At 42.3% G+C, this 19,025-nt stretch overlaps 2 protein-coding genes across 3 annotated transcripts in view; one reads left to right on the top strand and one right to left on the bottom strand.

Moving 5' to 3' along the window:
* The window catches only part of LOC110515622 (protein ANKUB1-like), a 53,183-nt gene that overhangs the window by 24,720 nt on the left and 9,438 nt on the right, over positions 1-19,025 (top strand). The window lies entirely within an intron of this gene.
* Positions 9,729-18,507, bottom strand: LOC118937346. 2 transcript variants are annotated; one of them, XM_036935428.1, is made up of 8 exons: positions 18,028-18,507; positions 17,287-17,493; positions 16,939-17,057; positions 16,674-16,710; positions 16,142-16,542; positions 11,050-14,689; positions 10,795-10,882; positions 9,729-10,454 (listed from the first exon to the last, which is right to left on the bottom strand). In XM_036935428.1, the coding sequence occupies exons 2-8, from the start codon at positions 17,392-17,394 to the stop codon at positions 10,279-10,281; spliced, it is 4,569 nt and encodes a 1,522-aa protein (XP_036791323.1). In that variant the 5' UTR covers positions 17,395-17,493; positions 18,028-18,507; the 3' UTR covers positions 9,729-10,278. The 2 variants fall into 2 exon arrangements, with proteins under 2 accessions (XP_036791323.1, XP_036791366.1); XM_036935471.1 differs by having other exon boundaries at positions 17,287-17,362; positions 18,219-18,507.

Genomic DNA, 19,025 nt, shown 5'->3' with positions numbered 1-19,025 from the left:
CACATCAGACAGAGAGGTTCTTGAAAAGAAAAACAGAAATCATCACAGTCAAACAAATAATATGTAATGCTGTGAGGAACGTTGCTCTGGTGGAGGTGTGTCAAACACATCTGCACCATTGAAAATAGTGGAGGAATCGTTGCTTTTGCTCTGGGAAAACACCTTAGTGTGGTGGAGGTGTGTCAACCACAACTAATAATAAAAAATAATAATTTATTAAACTTCTATAGTTCTTTTCATTACAGAAAGATAAAAGAGAAAAGCTTCTGCCGGTTTGGAGAAGAAAAAAAAGACTAAATTATTCTGTTTTAAAGTCAAATAATATGATAAATTAGAGTACTTTTTTTGTAGAAGTAATTTGTATTGAAACTGGCTTGTACAGTTGAAGTCGGAAGTTTACATACACTTAGGTTGGAGTCATTAAAAGTCGTTTTTCAACCACTCCACAAATTCCTTGTTAACAAACTCTAGTTTTTGGCAAGTCGGTTAGGACATCTACTTTGTGCATGACACAAGTTATTTTTCCAACAATTGTTTACAGACAGATTAGTTAACTTATAATTCACTGTATCTCAATTCCAGTGGGTCAGAAGTTTACATGCACTAAGTTGACTGTGCCTTTAAACAGCTTGGAAAATTCCAGAAAAGGATGTCATGGCTTTAGAAGCTTATGTTAGGCTAATTGACATCATTTGAGTCTGTGGATGTATTTCAAGGCCAACCTTCAAACTCAGTGCCACTTCGCTTGACATCATGAGAAAATCAAAAGAAAATCAGCCAAAACCTCACAAAAAGAATTGGTTCATCCTTGGGAGCAATTTCCAAATGGCTGAAGGTACCACGTTCATCTGTACAAACAATAGTACGCAAGTATAAACACCATGGGACCACGCAGCCGTCATACCACTCAGGAAGGAGACGCGTTCTGTCTCCTAGAGATGAACGTACTTGGGTGCGAAAAGTGCAAATCAATCCCAGAACAACAGCAATGGACCGTGTGAAGATGCTGGAGGAAACAGGTACAAAAGTATCTATATCCACAGTAAAAACGAGTCCTATATCGACATAACCTGAAAGGCCGCTCAGCAGGGAAGAAGCCACTGCTCCGGAAGCCGCCATAAAAAACCCAGACTACGGTTTGCAACTGAACATGGGGACAAAGATGACAACTTCCGTCGCCGACAGAGATGGCCGCCTCGCTTCGCGTTCCTAGGAAACTATGCAGTTTTTTGTTTTTTTACGTGTTATTTCTTACATTAGTACCCCAGGTCATCTTAGGTTTCATTACATACAGTCGAGAAGAACTACTGAATATAAGATCAGCATCACTCACCATCAGTACTACCAAGAATATGTTTTTCCGCGACGCGGATCCTGTGTTCTGCCTTACAAACAGGACAACTGAGTGGATTCCATGCAGCGACCCAAAAAAAAAACTACTCCGAAAAAGAGGGAAACGAGGCGGTCTTCTGGTCAGACTCCGGAGACGGGCACACCGTGCACCACTCCCTAGCATTCTTCTGCCAATGTCCAGTCTCTTGACAACAAGGTTGATGAAATCCGAGCAAGGGTAGCATTCCAGAGGGACATCAGAGACTGTAAACGTTCTTTGCTTCACGGAAACGTGGCTCACTGGAGAGACACTATCCGAAGCGGTGCAGCCAACGGGTTTCTCCACACATCGCGCAGACAGAAACAAACATCTTTCTGGTAAGAAGGGGCGGGGGCGTATGCCTTATGACTAACGTGACATGGTGTGATGAAAGAAACATACAGGAACTCAAATCCTTCTGTTCACCTGATTTAGAATTCCTCACAATCAAATGTAGACCGCATTATCTACCAAGAGAATTCTCTTTCGATTATAATCACAGCCGTATATATCCCCCCCAAGCAGACACATCGATGGCTCTGAACGAACTTTATTTAACTCTTTGCAAACTGGAAACCATTCATCCGGAGGCTTGCATTCATTGTAGCTGGGGATTTTAACAAGGCTAATCTGAAAACAAGACTCCCTAAATTTTATCAGCATATCGATTGCGCAACCAGGGGTGGAAAGACCTTGGATCATTGTTACTCTAACTTCCGCGACGCATATAAGGCCCTGCCCCGCCCCCATTTCGGAAAAGCTGACCACGACTTCCATTTTGTTGATCCCTGCCTACAGACAGAAACTAAAACAAGAGGCTCCCACGCTGAGTCTGTCCAACGCTGGTCCGACCATGCTGACTCCACACTCCAAGACTGCTTCCACCACGTGGACTGGGACATGTTTCGTATTGCGTCAGACAACAACATTGACGAATACGCTGATTCGGTGTGTGAGTTCATTAGAACGTGCGTTGAAGATGTCGTTCCCATAGCAACGATTAAAACATTCCCTAACCAGAAACCGTGGATTGATGGCAGCATTCGCGTGAAACTGAAAGCGGCGAACCACTGCTTTTAATCAGGGCAAGGTGTCTGGTAACATGACCGAATACAAACAGTGCAGCTATTCCCTCCGCAAGGCTATCAAACAAGCTAAGCGTCAGTACAGAGACAAAGTAGAATCTCAATTCAACGGCTCAGACACAAGAGGCATGTGGCAGGGTCTACAGTCAATCACGGACTACAGGAAGAAATCCAGCCCAGTCACGGACCAGGATGTCCTGCTCCCAGGCAGACTAAATAACTTTTTTTGCCCGCTTTGAGGACAATACAGTGCCACTGACACGGCCTGCAACGAAAACATGCGGTCTCTCCTTCACTGCAGCCGAGGTGAGTAAGACATTTAAACGTGTTAACCCTCGCAAGGCTGCAGGCCCAGACGGCATCCCCAGCCGCGCCCTCAGAGCATGCGCAGACCAGCTGGCCGGTGTGTTTACGGACATATTCAATCAATCCCTATACCAGTCTGCTGTTCCCACATGCTTCAAGAGGGCCACCATTGTTCCTGTTCCCAAGAAAGCTAAGGTAACTGAGCTAAACGACTACCGCCCCGTAGCACTCACTTCCGTCATCATGAAGTGCTTTGAGAGACTAGTCAAGGACCATATCACCTCCACCCTACCTGACACCCTAGACCCACTCCAATTTGCTTACCGCCCAAATAGGTCCACAGACGATGCAATCTCAACCACACTGCACACTGCCCTAACCCATCTGGACAAGAGGAATACCTATGTGAGAATGCTGTTCATTGACTACAGCTCGGCATTCAACACCATAGTACCCTCCAAGCTCGTCATCAAGCTCGAGACCCTGGGTCTCGACCCCGCCCTGTGCAACTGGGTACTGGACTTCCTGACGGGCCGCCCCCAGGTGGTGAGGGTAGGCAACAACATCTCCTCCCCGCTGATCCTCAACACTGGGGCCCCACAAGGGTGCGTTCTGAGCCCTCTCCTGTACTCCCTGTTCACCCACGACTGCGTGGCCACGCACGCCTCCAACTCAATCATCAAGTTTGCGGACGACACAACAGTGGTAGGCTTGATTACCAACAACGACGAGACGGCCTACAGGGAGGAGGTGAGGGCCCTCGGAGTGTGGTGTCAGGAAAATAACCTCACACTCAACGTCAACAAAACTAAGGAGATGATTGTGGACTTCAGGAAACAGCAGAGGGAACACCCCCCTATCCACATCGATGGAACAGTAGTGGAGAGGGTAGCAAGTTTTAAGTTCCTCGGCATACACATCACAGACAAACTGAATTGGTCCACTCACACAGACAGCATTGTGAAGAAGGCGCAGCAGCGCCTCTTCAACCTCAGGAGGCTGAAGAAATTTGGCTTGTCACCAAAAGCACTCACAAACTTCTACAGATGCACAATCGAGAGCATCCTGGCGGGCTGTATCACCGCCTAGTACGGCAACTGCTCCGCCCTCAACCGTAAGGCTCTCCAGAGGGTGGTGAGGTCTGCACAACGCATCACCGGGGGCAAACTACCTGCCCTCCAGGACACCTACACCACCCGATGTCACAGGAAGGCCATAAAGATCATCAAGGACATCAACCACCCGAGCCACTGCCTGTTCACCCCGCTATCATCCAGAAGGCGAGGTCAGTACAGGTGCATCAAAGCTGGGACCGAGAGACTGAAAAACAGCTTCTATCTCAAGGCCATCAGACTGTTAAACAGCCACCACTAACATTGAGTGGCTGCTGCCAACACACTGACTCAACTCCAGCCACTTTAATAATGGGAATTGATGGGAAATTATGTAAATATATCACTAGCCACTTTAAACAATGCTACCTTATATAATGTTACTTACCCTACATTATTCATCTCATATGCATACGTATATACTGTACTCTATATCATCGACTGTATCCTTATGTAATACATGTATCACTAGCCACTTTAAACTATGCCACTTTGTTTACATACTCATCTCATTTGTACATACTGTACTCGATACCATCTACTGTATCTTGCCTATGCTTCTCTGTACCATCACTCATTCATATATCCTTATGTACATATTCTTTATCCCCTTACACTGTGTACAAGACAGTAGTTTTGGAATTGTTAGTTAGATTACTTGTTGGTTATTACTGCATTGTCGGAACTAGAAGCACAAGCATTTCGCTACACTCGCATTAACATCTGCTAACCATGTGTATGTGACAAATAAAATTTGATTTGATTTGAAGATCGTACTTTTGGAGAAATGTCCTCTGGTCTGATGAAACAAAAATAGAACTGTTGGGCATAATGACCATCATTATGTTGGAGGAAAAAGGTGAGGCTTGCAAGCTAAAGAACACCATCCAACCTTGAAGCACGGGGGTAGAGAATCATGTTGTGGGGTGCTTGCTGCAAGAGGTCTAGTGCCCTTCACAAAATAGATAGCATCATGAAGATGGACAATTTTGTGGATATATTGAAGCAACATCTCAAGACTTCAGTCAGGAAGTTAAAGCTTGGTCGCAAATGGGTCTTCCCAATGGACATGACCCCAAGCATACTTCCAAAGTTGTGGCAAAATGACTTAGAACAACAAAGTCAAGGTATTGGAGTGGCATCACAAAGCCCTGACCTCAATCCTATAGAACATTTGTGGGCAGAACTGAAAAAGCTTGTGCGAGCAAGGAGGCCTACAAACCTGACTCAGTCATACCAGCTCTGTCAGGAGGAATGGGCCAAAATACTCCAACTTATTGTGGGAAGCTTGTGGAAGGCTACCCAAAACATTTGACCCAAGTTAAACAATTTAAAGGCAATGCTACCAAATACTATTGAGTGTATGTAAACTTCTGACCCACGGGGAATGTGAAGAAAGAATAAAAGCTGAAATAAATTATTCTTCTTCTTCTATTATCTGACATTCACATTCTTAAATAAAGTCGTGATTTTAACTGACCTAAACAGGGAATTTTACTAGGATTAAATGTCAGAATTGTGAAAAACTGAGTTTAAATGTACTGGCTAAGGTGTATGTAAACTCAGAATTCAACTTTATATGGCCATATCTATCCCTCTAAAAAAAAAAGTGAAATTGCTATAAACATCAAATACTGTTTAAGGACAATCATAAATAAAAGGCAGTATTGAAGAATGGTACAGACAACCTCATGGCTGGCTTGGGCAATGGTTTTGGGCAGTAGCTTCCACTGCCCAGACTGCCCATCTCCTTAGTCAGTACATCTCCTTGAACTAAGTGTTGTGATTCCTGCTCTTCTTCCTCTTCCTGATCCATACAGTTGGAGGAAGGTAGGGAGTCGGGATGCGAAAGCTATTGTAAGACTGTCGACTGCCTGGCCTCTTAGGTACACCAGCCTCAGTAAATCTCACGCGGGACTGGTGTTAACCTTATCGTCAACAGACTGGGTGAGTGAGCTGTGAGAGATCTCTTGACAATGGAGAGGAGGCAGCATCTTGGATGCCCAGTAGTTCGTAAAGACCTGGGATGATGACTGCATCAGCTGTCCGATAAAAATGGACAATCCTCAGACACAAGCCGGCAAGTTGTTGTTTGTCAGCTGTATTCCAGAAACAGAAGAGTGTTTAAAATGTTGCATAGTGCGTCTTTCAAAAGCTTATGAACAAGGCTAAACATTCAGTGATCTTGTATTCTAAATAAGCTTTCAGATCTTACCGGGTCAGAAATGCCATACGAATCTACTCCATTGCCGAAAATGATTCATCATGAATTATTAATATTAATAGATACACAACAGTAATACACAACAGAGATGGTTGTGGTACGTCAACATTGCCAAGATAGCTCACTATAAACATTATTGGATAATGTTGTAATATGAAATGACAAGTCATTTACCATCTCATTGACAGCTTCAGAGGTCAGGTGGTCATCCACCACACAGACAGGAGGTCTAGAGCTGGACAGGCTCTATGGTCAAACCAGGAGAGAATGGAACATCAGAGCAGTCCCCAAGGCAGAATCTAACCAATGTCTCATGTCAAGACTCACTTAGTAGTTAATACATCGGTTCAAATAGATCGGCTGGGGACTTGACCCTACAAATGACTCCTGAATGACGCCTGACCTGCCCCCAAACAATTCTTCTTAGAGTCTCTCTCTCTCTTAACTCCACACAAATCTAACTGGACAGAGTGTAAGTGGCCTTACCGACTCTCTCAGTGTCAGAAACATCATAGTCTTGTTGTTCTATGTCCTCCAGGGACATCTCAGCTACAGCAGATGGGGCAAAGCCCGGGATGATCTCTCAAACTGAAATAATGACTGTTTATGTGAACTGAACCATTACAGTGGCTTGCGAAAGTATTCACCCCCCTTGGCATTTTCCCTATTTGGGCCTTATAACCTGGAATTAAAATAGATTTTTTGCACTGTCAACTGTGGACCTTAGGTATGTGCCTTTCCAAATCATGTCCAATCCATTGAATTTACCCCAGGTGGACTCCAATCATGTTGTAGAAATACCTCAAGGATGATCAAGGGAAACAGGACGCACCGGAGCTCAATTTCGAGCTCATAGCAAAGGGTTGAAACTTATGTAATAAGGTATTTCTGTTTTTTTCCGTTTTAATTTGCAAAAATTTCTAAAAAACAGTTTTTGCTTTGTCATTATGGGATATTGTGTGTAGATTGATGAGGAAAATGTTGTATGTAATCCATTTTAGAATAAGGCTATAACGTAAAAAATGAAATGTGTAAAAAGTCAAGGGGTCTGAATACTTTCCAAATGCACTGAAGCAGTCTATAAGATATATCTTATTACAGTTTAGGCCTACCTTGTTATTTACTTCCATCTGGCAATATCATATTAATGGATTAAATCTATTTAGTTTGTTTTGTTGCTAGTATTTTTATTAATTGTTTGAAAATACAAGTATTATCTACTTTCTGAAGGACAGCCAAGTTGATAGGCAACATAGAAGCTACAAACAATTATGACATCATTGGAACACATGCACGTGTCACAAACACCTTTAGCCCAAAAAAGCAGTGTAGCAGTGCTGCCCAAGCTGGGGGCGATACACTTTTATTAGGCTTTTATTCAGATTCACAAACAATGCTCTACTTGAAGTCAATGAGTAAACATGTAGCAACATGGCTGAGCTTTAACGTGTAAGTAGAAGTTGACACTAACCATATGTATAATCCTAAAATGCTTGCCCTAAATACCAGTCTAGAACCCAGGTATGTCTCCTGCTATTTATAGTATCTTTAAAGTACATCTTATTACAGTTTAGGCCTACCTTATTATTTTATTCCATCTAGCAATATAATTTTAAGGGCAAATACGTACACACATGTGTTGTAGGCCAATGAACTCCATAGTTTTAATCAGAGTTTATAATAAGGAAGGGGAATTCTGTAACACTTTATGACATCAAAGGTATGGCAGCTATGGAGAATCATTTTCAAAACAATGTCCAAAGCGGGAAATCATTGGATGTGATTCATTCGATTCTATGCAATTTCATCTTTGAGGACTGACATGGAAGCAACCATTACACAACCCTGAACTCAATAACCCCACCCCAGTTTCAGAAGAGATATCAAACCATATCTGGTCATATTGTATTACATACACCCAGGCTGTGCCTGGACAGTGATGGATGGCTATATGGAGCATCCTTGTCCATCATGTTCAGTGTGTTAGTGCTCTCACCACAGAGAGGCAGCAGCCTCCACTGAGCAGCTCAGCAGCCTCCACTGAGCAGCTCAGCAGCCTCCACTGAGCAGCTCAGCAGCCTCCACTGAGCAGCTCAGCAGCCTCAGCAGCCTCCATTGATATATACTTATACTGTATTGCAATGCTTCTGGTCACTTGCACACTATGATTTGTCTATTTGTTTTGGGATTTGTGTGTTGGCCTGTTTTGAAATAGTTTGATAATAACCTACTACTTTGACCTAATGCACTTCATCAATGATGGTGGTTGTATTGTTTGGGATTTGTACTGATAAGCATCATGTTGTCTTACTCTAGGGAACTTTCCAGCAAATGTGGATCTCAAAACAGGAGTACGAAGAGGGCGGGAAGCAGTGCGTAGACAGGAAGTGCCCTTGATCGACCACCAACAGCATCTGCTGCCTCCAGAACTCACAATAACATGTCTAGTTTAACCTTTTACTGTGAGCTCAGGAACACCCAAGGACGGTAGTTCTGTCGATTTAAAAAAAGTTTTTTTTAAAACTGGATAATGGAATCTGCCTTTATAATTTTTTGTAGAAAACATGAACTATAACGAACCGTGTCACATATTCCATTGCTATGAAAAGGGTGAAAGGCTGAGTTCCTTTTGACTCCATCTTCAGTATGCCATTTTCAGTTTGTTTATGGACCTTATATTCTGATCTCAACCTTGTTGACAGGTAAGAAACACTTGGTTAGTGTATGTGTCTTATCCAATGGGTTGTCAGGTGAACGTTGAAGATGCTTCTTGGAGGTGATCTAATGATGTCATTGAATCGCTGTCATTGAGTTGCTCACTGGACAAGACAATTATTCACTGAAAATTAAATCTGTCTTTCATTTCACTTTTGTTGATACTTGATTGGCTATTTGCTGTCTTTTGAAAATACAAAAATAAATATACCTGTTTTATGAAGCACTTGTAGACATTCATTGTTTTCAAAATCATATTTTCAGCAAAACAGATACATACGTTTACAATATGACATCAAATCAAATAAAAATAAAGTAAGTGATATGTAAATGATTGTCAAAAGGCTCCAACCACCCAAGTCATAGACTGTTCACTCTGCTACCACACGGCAAGCGATATGAGAGCACCAAGTCTGGGACAAAAGGCTCCTTAACAGCTTCTACCCCCAAGTCATAAGACTGCTGAACAGCTTCTACCCCCAAGTCATTAGACTGCTGAACAGCTTCTACCTCCAAGCCATTAGACTGCTGAACAGCTTCCACCCCCAAGTCATTAGACTGCTGAACAGCTTCTACCCCCAAGTCATTAGACTGCTGAACAGCTTCTACCCCCAAGGCATTAGACTGCTGAACAGCTTCTACCCCCAAGTCATTAGACTGCTGAACAGCTTCCACCCCCAACTCGTTAGACTGCTGAACAGCTTCTACCCCCAAGTCATTAGACTGCTGAACAGCTTCTACCCCCAAGTCATTAGACTGCTGAACAGCTTCTACCTCCAAGTCATTAGACTGCTGAACAGCTTCCACCCCCAACTCATTAGACTGCTGAACAGCTTCTACCCCCAAGTCATTAGACTGCTGAACAGCTTCTACCCCCAAGTCATTAGACTGCTGAACAGCTTCTACCCCCAAGTCATTAGACTGCTGAACAGCTTCTACCCCCAAGTCATTAGACTGCTGAACAGCTTCTACCCCCAAGCCATCAGACTGATGAACGTTAATTAAATGGCCACCTGCACTATTTGCATTGACCCCCTTGGTTATTGATGTATTTTTCTAATTGTTTTCCACTGACTCTCTTGAATTGGCTCGATGCACACTCACTACACTCTACCCACACATTCACTGTGACACTGACCGACTTTCACACTAGCTGCTGCTACTGTGTTTATTATCTATCCTGATTGCCTAGTCACTTTTACCCTTACCTACATGTACATACTGTATTACCTCAACTACCTCGCACCCATGCACATTGACTCGGTACTGGTACTCCTTGTATATAGCCTTGTTATTGTTATTGTGTTACTATTTAGAAAATATTTTCTTACTTTTTAACTCTGCATTGTTGGGAATGGGCTCGTAATAAAGCATCTCACAGTTGTTTTCGGCGTATGTGACCAATACGATTAGATTCTCATCTGAACAAATGAATGCTCTCGTTGTTTATCATGAGGAATTTAATTAAATAAATTTGGTTTTCCTTGAAGATTTGAATGGGCTGAGAAAGCCTTTCGTGATGGATCTAGACAATCTGGTGAAAAGGGAGGGTTTGCGACTCTTCTCTTCAAGTGGGAAGGACGATGCGATATCATAAATTCCCTCTGGAGAAAAGGAGCCATGAGATGTTGTCATCGTTTCTGCAACGAAAGACCATCCAGCATGCCATCAATTTACATTTTTACTCATTTATCAGACACTCTTATCCAGAGAGACTACAAGGAGCAATTAGGATTTGGTGCCTTGCTCAAGAGCACATTGACAGATTTTGCCTCGTGAACTCAGGGATTCTGAACCAGCAACCTATCGGTTACTGGCCCAACCTCTTAACCCACTAGGCTACCACCCAGCCCACAGTACAGTATGTCATAGGTAACAACTCAGAGGAGTACAATGTCTTTCCAAATGAATTAGTGGAATGGTAAAGGGATAATGTCTCAGTCTTGACTGAGCAGCAGCCTAAACAGCAGCAGGGCTTACCTGTAAAGTACACAGTAGGGGAAATGTTCTGAGGCTGGTACTCCAGAGACTCTTGAGGACAGAGGTTCTTACTAACTTTCTTGGAACCCTGGTTGGTGGGAAAAGGCACATTAAAACAAACTGAAATGTTTTCGACATCGTAAAGTACAGCATATCAATTGCAAAGAAGCAGTGCAATGCCATGACACAAAGAATCATATATCTCATAAAAGGTCAACAGCAGTGTTATTCATGAAAGATGTATGTGTACTATACCTTTGTATTGAAGGTGAGGACCTGCTCTCCAGTACTGCTGATGGTATCCCTTTCCAAATCAAACACCCCTTCTACAATGTCACTGGTGACCACGCTGGTAGCGGACTCAAAATAACATTTAGCAGTGGCTTTGGTGATCATTTGAAGAATGACCATGCAAGTAGAAGTCTTTGGATCGTTCTGGACTGAAACATCAAAGTTTATGTTTTCATACTCATCTGACCACTGTCTCAGGAAGCACTTCACTGTCTCTTCAGCAAATATATGGAGAAGCTGAGAGGAGAGCTCCTTGGATATGGCACATTGTTCCTTTCCCCATTTCAGCCTTGAAAGAATGGAGTCTGAAGCACTTTTGGCTGCTTCCAATGTTAAGACCTGTGGAGTGCTGTGGCTGTCCTGAAGGGCTATCACTTTATCCAACAATTCATGGCTGAAAATGTGGATGGTCCAAGTGGAAATTATTTTTCTCAATTTCCTAACAGCAGATCGGAGGTCGTCAAGATGTGAAGCACCCTGTCCATTTTCCTGTGTGTTCTCAACACTTTCCACCATAATGTCCACTACCACCCCAGCAGCTTGCCTGACTTTGTCCACAAAGGTTACAGGAAGTAAGTCCTCTGTGTGAAAGAAGTCCTCAATGATTGTGTTTCTAACAATGGGAAAGTCAATCTGAGCAGGAAACTCAGTGGGGATGGGAGTCCCGGGTAAAGCAAAGTGCCATTTCGACTGCCTTAATTTTGAAGTAGGTGTTAGAGAGATGGAGGAGCGTGAAGAAGAGGTATTTCTTGTATTTTGGCTGTCAGCACTCCTACAACGGATCGTGTCAATATCCTCCAGCATGGATCCTGAGAGCTCAGTGGTTTTAGGTAGTAATTTGTGCGGAATGTCCACACAGGCATCGTTTCCACCAGGTGTAACACTGCTCTGGTTGACCTCAAGATGGCCGAGACTTGCTCTTTGTGATGCAGGACTGCTTTGATATGTAAAGATTTGGATTGAACCAAGTGTTGTGTCTGATCTTTGAAGATCTTTTCTGAGAAACTCCGTAATCTTACTTTGCAGACTGTAGTAGATGTTACGAGCAACAGACCAGATTCTTTTCTCAGAAACCTGTCCAGTGGTGAGCAGGGAGGTTCCAGATACCATGTCAGATGATTGGGTGGTCTGGGTGAGCTTCTGCTGGTCTTTCACCATGGTTTGTATAATATCAGTAGATGTGGTGGATGTAGATACAGGCTGGAGGTACTTATCTGTTGTACCTTCCTCCACAATGTTAAATGATCTAGAGAGGACCTCACTCACTCCTTTCTCAGCTTTGGTTTGGAACTCATGACTAGAGAGTTTTTGGAGGCTCTTTGTTGAAAGACTGTGGGAAGATGCAATGCCTTTGGAGGCAGCCGTGCTGCAATCTAGACTTACTGGAGAGGTTCGCTCAGGAGAACCTTGGAGACGTTCAAACATGTCTTCACATGGTGTTGGGGACCTTGACAAGGAGATGTCCTTCAGCTGAGACAGAACACCACCTACCAACATGTTGACCTCAAGGAACATATCAGATATTTTCTTTCCTACTGTGGAGAAGCAAGGTGCATTTGATGCCTGATCCTCGCATGAGGTCAAGATTGTTGAAATTACCTCTTTGGTACTATTGGTCAGTAGAGCCTCGTCTGTTTCAGTCCAGAGAAGTTTTGAACTCTCGCTGACAACCCTGTGTAGAGCCACTTCAAGGTTCAAACTGTGCAAGTGAGGCACACTCTTACTAGCTTGCCTCAAGTCCTGGCTTGCCAAACAAATGTGCTCCTTAGTCCCAAGATGTCCAGAGTCCTCTGTGGGTATATGACTAGACATTCTGCTCATTATGTCTGACCTCCGCTGATGAATGATGAAGTCCTTTAATGTCTTCTGAATATTGTTATATAAACTAGTGGTAGCAGACCAGATCCTGCTCTGTAGCTTTTGTGCATTTTCCTGGAGGTCAGGTTCTCTCTCCTCTACTTCTGCAGGTTGCGCCAAGCTCTGCAGGTCTTCCACAAATGTTTCAATGATGCCAAAGGCAGCAGAATCCGCACAAATATCCTTTGACCATGTGTACTGGTTTTGAATGGAACAAGACCTGGATGCTACAGAATAAGCAGGCTTTGCACTAGTTAAGCTACTGGTGGACTTTTTAACTAGGAACTCACTCACTGCTTGAGTGGCATTTCTCTTAAATTCCTCACTTGAGAGTTTTCTAATACAATCTAACAGACTGGTCAAAGAAGCTGTGGCCTTACTTCTGCTGTCCTCAATTTGACAGGGGAACTCACATACTATTGGTGATGAGGCCCTGGAATGGGCACTATCCCCAAGCTGAGCCAGAACACCCTCTACAAATTTCTCTCTCTCAATAGAGAAGCCTGATCCTTTTTCTCCAACAGTGTACAGGGCGTCCTCCTTTGACAGTTCAGTGTTGTACAAGACCAGAAGCTCTGAGATGACTTCTTTGGTGCAAGTTGTCAGAAGGAGCTTGCTTTCTTCTGACTCAGTTTGTGCCCAAAGAAGTTTTGAGCACTCACTTAGGCCTCTTTGTAAAGTAACTGCACCAGTGGACTCTGGCAACTGAGGCTCACTCTTACTGGGCCTATATTTCATGTCTAAGCAAGGAAGTGGAACTGTCTCCTTAAACTCAGCATTTGTGATGTTGTCATCAGATGTGACAATGCTCTTTAGGGCAAATCTCTGAAGCTTGTCGAAATAATCGTTCAAGTTGTTTTGGATGCTGTGGTAAATGTGAACAGCAGCAGACCAGGCACTCTTCTGTTGGGGACTCTCTTCAGATTCAGCCAAAGACTTCATATCTGACACGAAAGTCTTAACAACTACTGACGCTGCTGAGCCCACTGGGTGAATTGACTCTGTCTTTACAATGCCAGACAATGTTTGACCTGATACAGCACCTGTTAACTCAGACTGAATGACTGAACTAGGAAAGCTCAAACTACTGACTTTTTTGGCAAGAACTCCACTCACTGCTTGTATTGCTGATGTTTGAAACTCCCGGCTAGAGAGTTTTTGGATGCTCTTAGATGTGAGCGTGCAGGAGGAACCAGATTCACTAATATTGTAGCTGCTCTCGTATTTCCTAATCAGGGCATCAAGATCCTCAATGAAGCCAACATGCGATGCCAAAAACGTGATCTTGTCCTTCAGATCTTCCAGCAAATTCTGTTCGTTCTCGTCAACAAAAGCCACCATTGTGTCAGAGATGGTGGTCATGACTTCCCCTGTTAGACTCTTGCTCTCTTGGTCAACTTTTTCAAGTTTAAAAGCCAGCTCTCTCACCATGCTGTCAGTCACCTTGGTCTGTGAGTCTCCCCTTACCGGTGTCACTAGAGAGGTTTGACTTGCGGAGGCACTCTTAACGACCACTGATAAGGCCGACTTGACATCTTTAGCCAACTCTGCCATTACAGCAGGGGTTAGCATCATAGAGCCTGCACTTCCAGATGGAGAATTGGACATGCATGCAAGTTTGGAGAGAGAACATTGCAGGCTGTCCTGCACACAGGTGACGAGGGTGTCCTCTGAGACACCTAAGAGGACTTGTAGCGTCTCAGAATTGGTTGTTTTCTTCTGCACATCAGACAGAGAGGTTAGAGTCCTTGGGGAAAAAAACCGCAGAAATCATCAAAGTCAAACAAATAATATGTAAGGCTGTGATGCACATTCAGTGTGTCAAATACATCTGCACCATTGAAAACAATGAGGAAAACGCTGCTGTTTCTCTGAGAAAAAACCTTAGTGTGATGTCAGCCTAACTGCTTAATTTCTAAAGCCCAATAAAATGTATTTTGTATAAGTCATTAGTATTGAAACTGGCCTGTAGATATCTATCTATCCTGGCAACATCTATCCTCTACAAAAATCCAAATTGCTATAAACTTCAAATACTGTAACTTCTAATAACTTCAAGGACAATCATAAATACAAGGCAGTTTGAAGAAATGTTAAAGGGAAATTTCTAAATGTTTCAACTTCATATTCATCATCTCCAGCACCACCCCAACATCAGCATATGTGAAAAACGGGCATTTCTATGTTTTGTAGTAAAAAAAGAAAGAGGAAGATAAGTGTTTTCTATGACATCATCAACCAATTAGTAGGCAATGCCTACTCATAATTGGTTAAAATCACACGATGCACACTGATGATGTCATTAGAATCTACAGCTGAGCATTTAACCAACATTTTTGTTATTTTTCGGTTTTTAAACAATTAATTGACCGACGTCGGCTCAATTATTTGAATTCCATATAGCTCATTTTTTTCTTCTTCTGTGAGCTCAATGCTCAGTTTCTGTAGAGATAAATCAGATCAAGCACGAACTATGCAATGTTGTAGTTTCCAACAGGCCATATTCTACATAGTTTAGCACAGAAAATATGGCAATTAATTCCCATAATCCATTGCACGCCCACTTGCTTGTCCACTCTGTGTGGAGCAGATACGGAAACCTCATTGACTGAGACGGAGAGACGAGAGAATGCATGAGAGAGATAAAAAGCAGTTGCGTTGCGATGATTCTCTACCTGGAAATACATGACCTAAGTGATTGACAGTTGGTGTTCAGCGGTCATAAAAGTAGGTCTTATTTACTTAGAAGAACTACTAAAATAGTGATTTTGTCAGACAGGATAAGCAGCAGCTCTATAGAGACGAGTTGATGACTTGGAATGAAATAATAGTCATCAAATAAATATTTTATATGAGAAAGTAAATGATGGTTGATAAGTCATAAACAGTAATGGACAGTCACTACCATCATGGGACTTTTATTCATTGTTTTATTATGTGTTGTTACAGCATTCAACACACATAATCCATAGTGCATTCAATGTCTAAAAAAAGTATTGAAATCCAAAACCGTGATTATTTTTTAAATATTTGAATCGAAACCAAACCAACCTCAAAAAGCACTAATTTCTCAGCACTATTGGAAACAGTTACGTCCCTCTATATTTTTTTTACTACAAAGCATGGAAATGTGTAATTTTCACATATGGTGATGCTGGAGATGAATACGAAGTTGTTAAATTTCCCTTTAAGAACATACCTCATGGCCCCCTTGGGCAGGTAGCTTCCACTGCCCAGACTGCCCTTAGTCAGGTAAATCTCCTTGAACTTAAGTTGTGATTCCTGTTCTTCTTCCTCTTCCTGCTCCATACAGTTGGAGGAAGGGTAGGGAGTCGGGATGCGAAAGCTATTGTAAGACTTTCGACTGCCTGGCCTCTTAGGTACACCAGCCTCAGTAAATCTCACGCGGGACTTGGTGTTAGTCTTATCGTCTAACAGACTGGTGAGTGACGCTGTGACAGATCTCTGTGACAATGGAGAAGAGGCAGCATCTTGGATGCCCAGTAGTTCGTAAAGACCTGGGATGATGATCTGCATCAGCTTGTCCGATAAAAACTGGACAATCCTCAGACACAAGCCGGCAAGCTGTTGTTTTGTCAGCTGTATTCCAGAAACAGAAGAAGTGTTTTAAAATGTTGCATAGTGCGTCTTTCAAAAGCTTATGAACAAGGTTAAACATTAGGCAGAGTTTTCATGGTAATCTGATTAAATTGTCATTAACATGATCTTACCGGGTCAAACATGCCCTCACGAATCCCCCTCCATTGCCTGAAAACAATATTGTTATAAATGTTGTCATATCAGGATGCGTGGCAGAATAGTTTTTATTTAATTATTTGCCTGATCGTGAAGTTATACTTGCTTTGTGTCAGTTGTTTTGGCAAAATTGCAATGTGACAACTTTTCTAGCACTGAACATTTTTTTCAGATTGATCAGTTTCTAATTTGATCCTATTTCCTTGAAGGTGTGATAGTACCAAAGAAAACAGAACATACTTCTCAGTTAGGTTTTGAAGGAAGTCCATAAGTGTCAGATGTTCCACATTGTTGAGTTTTTCCTCTTCTGTGGTTTCCATCACTGAGGTTGCTCTGCTCCTGGTACAATTGCTCTGCTCCTGGTAGAAATGTAATTATATTGCAAATAATCAAACTTAATATACAACAAATATCATACTGAAATAATTATGAACTGTTAAAGAGTGGAGGAGCATTGGCAACGTTGGGCCAATTAAACAACTGCAACACAACAGAGATGGTTGTGGTACGTCAACATTGCCAATGATAGCATTACTATAACATTTTATTGGATTAATGTTGTAATATGAAATGACATGGTCAACTTACCATCTCATTGACAGCTTCAGAGGTCAAGTGGTCATCCATCACACAGACAGGCAGGTCTAGAGACTGGGACAAGGCTCTATGGTCATAACCAGGAGAGAATGGAAACATCAGAGCAGTCCCAATGGCAGAATCTAACCACTGTCTTCATGTCAAAGACTCACTCACTCATTTGCTTTGTCAAACCTACCCCTTAGAATGACTTCGATATTGACACTGAATATATTTTGTTATTAAGAGATCTCTCAATAATAATTCTCACAATAGCATATTGGTAGTAGTCAGTGACATATTAAAGCTAAGCAGGGCTGGGTGTAGTTAAAACCCTGGATGGGGTTCGATCCCGGGCTGAGGTGCTGCCTATAGTTTTTTTCTGAAAGTGTATATAATGTTGAAAATCTGACATGGTTTCAAAGGTACAAATTCAACCTATTTTATACAAGGTTTGGCTATGCTGAATTTAGTTTACAATGATGACATCATCCTGTGGTTGAAATTTCACCCTCAAAACAACAGTTAGGCCTATACCCCATTATATCCACTACGCCCCTCCCCTCCCCCCCACACACACACACTTTATATTTTACCAATATATATGCAGCCCATCAGCCCTAAAGCATGAACATGTTTTTTTGCTAGAAAATGTGGATAAAGAGTAGAAAAATTATAATTTTCGCTAGTTTCATCTAAATAGAAGGGCAACATGACATTGATAAACTTTGACATATCTGCTTTCACCGGGATTTAAAAACCCAGGCTTTCCTAAAATGTTTACCTCAGCCAGTCTAGAACCCAGGTGTGTCTACAAAACACATGTACTCCTCCATAAGGTTCATGGCTTGCCTATTGTTTTATCCCAGTACAAGAGGGGCAACTGGATTCAGGATTATACACAAGCAGTCTTTAAGGTATATCTTATTACAGTTTAGGCCTACCTTATTATTTTCTTCCATCTGGCAATATCATTTTAAGGAATGAAATCTGTTTTGTTGCTAGTATTATTAGTAACTGTAGGAAAATACAGCTGTAAAGTACAAGAATCAGCTACTTTCTGAAGGGCAGCCAAGCTCATAAGCAATTTAGAACCTACAGACAATTATGACAAAATTGGAACGCATGAATGCGTCACAAACGCCTTGTGGTCACATGTTATTTTAGGGCGTGGCTCCGCATTCGTGACCGGTTCTCTTATTTCTATTTCCCGGTATCCGTTAGTGCTGGGATTTGCGATTAATACTTTTCTCATGCCGAAACCGGATTAAATACATACCTGTAGTTAAATGACAAAAATTATGATATTCGCAATGTCATTAAGCAAAAAAAAATAAAATCTACTATTTCGAAACATGATTTTGTCATCAGGTCAGTACCATTTGTTTGATTTTGTGGACCCACGACTATACTTTATCCATGTTAGCTAGTTGCTAGCGATGCTAGTCAGCATAGGCTGCTACGTGATAAACAGTTCGCGTTAGCGAATTAGCTACCTAGCTAGCCAGCCTAACAAGCTGTCAAATCCAGTGGAAACCGATGCAACCCTGCTGCCAAATAAGGGCTAGCTCGATGACCCGTGGTAACAGTGAGGTCCCCATGAGTTTCAAGGCTTTAATAAGTGCTATCGTGCAGAAAAAGCGAATAAAATACTGGTTGATGAGCTAGCTAAGTTAGCAAGACGGGTATGACCGTTAACAGCGTGCATGCACAAATGCATGACGACACATTGAATATAAGTGAAGCAGGCA

The sequence above is a fragment of the Oncorhynchus mykiss genome, chromosome 1 (assembly GCF_013265735.2).
Source record: "Oncorhynchus mykiss isolate Arlee chromosome 1, USDA_OmykA_1.1, whole genome shotgun sequence".
Lineage (NCBI taxonomy): Eukaryota > Metazoa > Chordata > Actinopteri > Salmoniformes > Salmonidae > Oncorhynchus > Oncorhynchus mykiss.
Note: the sequence above shows the minus strand (reverse complement) of the source record. Positions and strands in the feature narration are given on the sequence as shown.

Excerpts from the sequence above, each read along its gene's own strand:
- LOC118937346 (XM_036935428.1), bottom strand. The coding sequence starts at position 17,394 with ATGTTTCCATTCTCTCCTGGTTATGACCATAGAGCCTTGTCCCAGTCT. Across the intron at positions 16,711-16,938 it reads CTTCAAAACCTAACTGAGAA|GCAATGGAGGGGGATTCGTG; the intron begins GTATGTTCTGTT and ends TATTGTTTTCAG. Across the intron at positions 14,690-16,141 it reads CTGCCCAAGGGGGCCATGAG|GACTCTAACCTCTCTGTCTG; the intron begins GTATGTTCTTAA and ends TTTTTCCCCAAG.